The sequence below is a fragment of the Chrysemys picta genome, unplaced genomic scaffold, assembly GCF_011386835.1.
Source record: "Chrysemys picta bellii isolate R12L10 unplaced genomic scaffold, ASM1138683v2 scaf2741, whole genome shotgun sequence".
NCBI classification, from domain to species: domain Eukaryota; kingdom Metazoa; phylum Chordata; order Testudines; family Emydidae; genus Chrysemys; species Chrysemys picta.
The window spans coordinates 1-4,160 of NW_027055443.1; the positions used below are offsets into that span (position 1 = coordinate 1).

Here is a 4,160-nt window from a genome sequence, read left to right on the forward strand (position 1 = left end):
CAGGGGGAATCTGATGGGGGAAAAGGGCCTCCAGGGAAGCAGTCCTCCCCCAAGAGAACAAAGAACTCCGCAGAGCCTGGGGGCAAAGAGCTTGCAGAAGGGGTGCCCTGGAAGGGGGCCAAAGTTAAGTTTTCTTATGTTTACTAAGGACAGGGTGGAACCTTTGTTGAGTGAGCTCAGAAGAGGAGATGTGGTAATGGCAGAAGAGCCTGTTTCTGATTTTTAGTCTATTGGACATTGTCAGGTTTGATTCTGAGGGTTTTATCTTTGGCCTTCAAAGGCTTGTTTGTCTTAATAAATGAGCCTGAATAAGGGTGTTATTGAACGAGGTATTTGTGAAGTCAAGCCGAGGAGGGGAAAACTGAGGCAGTGCTGCAATGTTGGGTCTTGCCACTGGAGGGGGCTATGAGACAGGGCCTTGTGTGTTCGCTAAGGTCTTTAGACCAATCAAGGTCTTCCTTTGTGACAGCACCAGGAATGGTCTCTCCAAGAAGGAACAGGAATGCTGCTGGGGTAATTTGCATGGGGGAGAATTAGGGTTACCATATCTGAACTTTCAAAGAGAGGACACTCCATTGGGGGGGGGTAGCCCCGCCCCCTAGCCACTCCCTCCCACTTCTCGCCCCCTGACAGCCACCCCAGAACCCCCGACCCATCTATCCCCCCCTGCTCCCTGTCCCTGACTGTCCCAACCCCTCTCCACACCCCTGCCCCCCTGACAGCCCCCCCCGAACTCCCGACCCATCCAAATCCCCCCCGCTCCCTGTCCCCTGACTGCCCCCCTTCTCCAACTCCCCGGCCCCCTTACCGTGCCACTCGGCTTAGAGCAGGTGTCTGGCTCCGTGCCCCAAGGAGCGCCCTGCCCCGCCCGAGTGCTGCCGAGCAGCGTGCTGAGGCTGTGGAGGAGGGGGGAAGCGGGGGAGAGGCTCTGGCCTCCGCTGCCAGCCCTGCCGCCGCGTTCCCTCGCAGGCGAACAGCCCCGCCCCACAGCGCTGCCGGGCGGCGTGCTAAGGCTGCAGGGGATGGAGGAGCTGGGAAGGGGCTTTGGCTGCCGAGGCCCCAATGCGAGCGGCGCTCGGCCGCCCTGTCACCCGCTTTTCGGTCGATAAATAGCCGACTGGGGGGAAATCCCGACATTTTTAGATTTTTAGAAATCCCCCCTGGACGGCTATTTAAAGAGCGAAAAGCCGGACAAGTCCGGGGAAACCCGGACGTGTGGTAGCCCTAGGAGAATGATAATGTCCACCTGAAATCCAAGCAGTAAAATCCCATCTAAAATACTCTCTGAGGAAAGATCTGCATTGAGGGGCCATTGTGATCCCCGTTCCTGCTGGGGAAATGGAGGCACCGAGAGGGTCAGCAAGTCAGCAGCAGAGGTGAGCTCAGAACACTGTGCCTCACTGCCTGTCCAGAATTCAGTCCACTGGGTCACAGCCACCTCATCATTTTCCAGTTAACCAAGCCTGGACTCTCACCTTCCCTGGTTGGGTTGCCAGGATGCCGAGTCCTCTTAGACCAAGTGAACGGAAAACTGGGCTGGGGTGTTTTGTCCACTCCTCGAGACGGTCCAAAGTGTCTGGATGTGGGAGCTTCTTGGCCTCTTTGTAACGCAGAAGCTGAAAACAACACAGAGCGAATCAGCAGCAGGGTGCTTACCGGAAAACTTTGTGTGTCGGTTCTGTGGAGAGGCATCATAACCTCCATGTTGTACCGTCCATTGCTATACATCAGCCCCACTTTGTGTGTGACACCCAGTCCTCCCACTGACTTCCTGGGGCTTTGACTGGCCGTTAGCACTAGACTCAGCCATAGGCCTTAGCAGAGCTGCTCTACCCTCCAGGAAAACATGTAGGGCAACAAAATGTTCAGTGACCATTTGTATGGTGGACTCTTGTGCATCTGGGGGTTTGCCAAGAGCAGCCGAACCCCTCGTGGGGTCTCTGTGAAGCAGAACAAGCCGCTCTGAGATAACGCGAAAGCTGGGACTGAGAAATCAAACCCCTGAGTTGAAATCCTGACCCCACTGAAGTCAGTGAAAGTTTTGCCATTGATCTCAATGGGCCCAGGATTGGACTCCTGGTGAGGAGAGAATTAAACCCCATCCCTTAATGAGTTAGATGAGGAGACAATCCCTGAAAACTGTCAATAGGAACTAGCCAGACAGAAACCGTGGAAATGGGGAGGACAACCTAGCGATGGACTATAGAGCCACCTCATTCCTGGTGATGTGCCTCTAACTAACTCATCCAATAGAGAAGGTTAAAGATTATCACCACATTCAGAGCTAATGATCCTGCATCTGGGGGAGCTTTTACCATGATCCTCTCTCCTCTATACCCACTCAAAATGCCCCTCTTTGCTTTTCCTTAGTGACTTCGCAAGGAGGAACCTTTCATGGACCTGCAGAAAGGCTGATGCCGACAGGAGACCCAGCTGCCCTTCGGGAGAGTCCAGGCTGATGCTGTTCTACAGAACCCTAGTTTCTTGGATATTCCCATCAGGCTCCTAATTACAACTTTGGAGCAACCAATGATCCCCTAAAGGATCCATCTCAGATTTTACACTGAGCGTGCTGGGACAGGACTGGGGGAGCCTAGTCAGTGCTGCATGGACACCTGGCAATGTGGACATGACCAATAAAGCTCATCGTTTATGTAGCGCAATAATGAGTCTCAAAGGCTTGATTTAAGGAGTTGCTCACTAATCTAGGACACAAGACCCAATTGCTCTCATCAGCTAATGAAACTTACTTCTACAAAGAAGGCCATCATGGTCAGCCTGTGTTTCTTATCACCTCTGTCGAGGAGCGGGATCACTAGGTCCAGCAGCATCCTTGTGGTCTCAGGGCAAGCATAGTGCACCACGGCTCTGTGACACAAAGCAGAAATACCTTTGTTAGTAAGGGAAGAAGCACATTCTGCAACAAGGGGGTGAGGGGTCAGCTTGGGGCCACATGGCAGCCCAGAAGTGAGGACTGTTTCATTCTGGAATTGCCCCCACTAACAGGACTGACTGCATGGAAAACGCTTGTGTATTACCTGGCCAGCAGGCTCACCCCACGGAGGTGATCTTGGGGGCTTTGTAGGAGGATCCAGCCTTGCTCCTTCTCCATAACAGTCAGCTCGGAACGGCAGCCAACACAGAGAAGCAGCATCTTTATAGCCTCCACTGCAGAGCTAGATTCAAACAACACACCAGCGTGACTGAGTGCCAGGAGCCCCCTCATGGTAGGTCTGTCAGGGAGTGACGGATTCACTTGTGTGTGGAAAGACACACCAATGGTTTAAATAGAGCTTAGGAAGGCACAGGTTCATCACTGGGGTTCCTAGGCACTATAGTAATACAATTTAATAATATGAAGAAAGAGAAAGAGTTCTGAGCAAATCCTACAGACATCAGCACTAGGGCATGTCAGTGTCACAGAACAGGAGAACTTCAGCCCTTTAGTGTCGGACCCACATTCCTTTGACACACTGGCAAATTGGCTCCCACTAATTTCTCCCCATAGCTGCTGGGATAGTCTTTCTACTTCCTCTGCAGTGCATTGGTCGGTATGTCATTTACCACTGAGAGACACCCTTCCAACCTAAGCCCTGCCTGCTAACTCCCTCAGAATTAGAGAGTTATGGAAAACCTGCAGGGGCCACATGAGAGCTGGAGAAGAGAACTATGACTTCTCTATGACTGTCCTTGTAATTAGACCGTTGACTTTCCAGTAGGCGCAGTACCTGGTGTGGAGGCTCTGCCGGCTGCTTTCCATTCCAGAGACTTTATCCCCTGGTATGCTCTGTCCCAGGCTGAAATGGATTTCGACAAGAAGAGCCATTAGCAGCTGAGGATAGAGGCGATTTGTGGCATCTCTGGACTTGCTCACTGAGATCATCTCATAGAGGGCGCATGTGGCCTGAAGAGGGAACAAGACAGACACAAGCTTACTTGGAAATCCTACTCCCTCCTGCGTCAGTTCTCAGGATTTCCTAGCAGAGAAAACACCAGCAGGAGAAGGCTGAACCCAGGGGTGCTGGAACACGTTGTGTAGTGGGGGTGCTGAGAGCCATTGAACCAAACTGTAAACCCTGTATATGATGGAAACTGCTTCAAGCCAGGGGGTGTTACAGCACCCCCGTTCCCCCAGTTCCAGCACCTATGCCTGAACCCTC

General features: G+C 52.6%; 1 protein-coding gene across 1 annotated transcript; it reads right to left on the minus strand.

Moving 5' to 3' along the window:
- Window positions 1–1,351: 1,351 nt before the first annotated feature.
- On the minus strand, window positions 1,352–3,301 carry LOC135980339 (maestro heat-like repeat-containing protein family member 7). The gene is made up of 3 exons (XM_065580367.1): window positions 3,039–3,301; window positions 2,751–2,868; window positions 1,352–1,616 (listed from the first exon to the last, which is right to left on the minus strand). The coding sequence occupies exons 1-3, from the start codon at window positions 3,224–3,226 to the stop codon at window positions 1,443–1,445; spliced, it is 480 nt and encodes a 159-aa protein (XP_065436439.1). The 5' UTR covers window positions 3,227–3,301; the 3' UTR covers window positions 1,352–1,442.
- Between the last annotated feature and the right edge of the window lie 859 nt (window positions 3,302–4,160).

Excerpts from the sequence above, each read along its gene's own strand:
- LOC135980339 (XM_065580367.1), bottom strand. The coding sequence starts at position 3,226 with ATGAGGGGGCTCCTGGCACTCAGTCACGCTGGTGTGTTGTTTGAATCT. Across the intron at positions 2,869-3,038 it reads GGGGTGAGCCTGCTGGCCAG|AGCCGTGGTGCACTATGCTT; the intron begins GTAATACACAAG and ends TTTGTGTCACAG. Across the intron at positions 1,617-2,750 it reads TGATGGCCTTCTTTGTAGAA|CTTCTGCGTTACAAAGAGGC; the intron begins GTAAGTTTCATT and ends TGTTGTTTTCAG.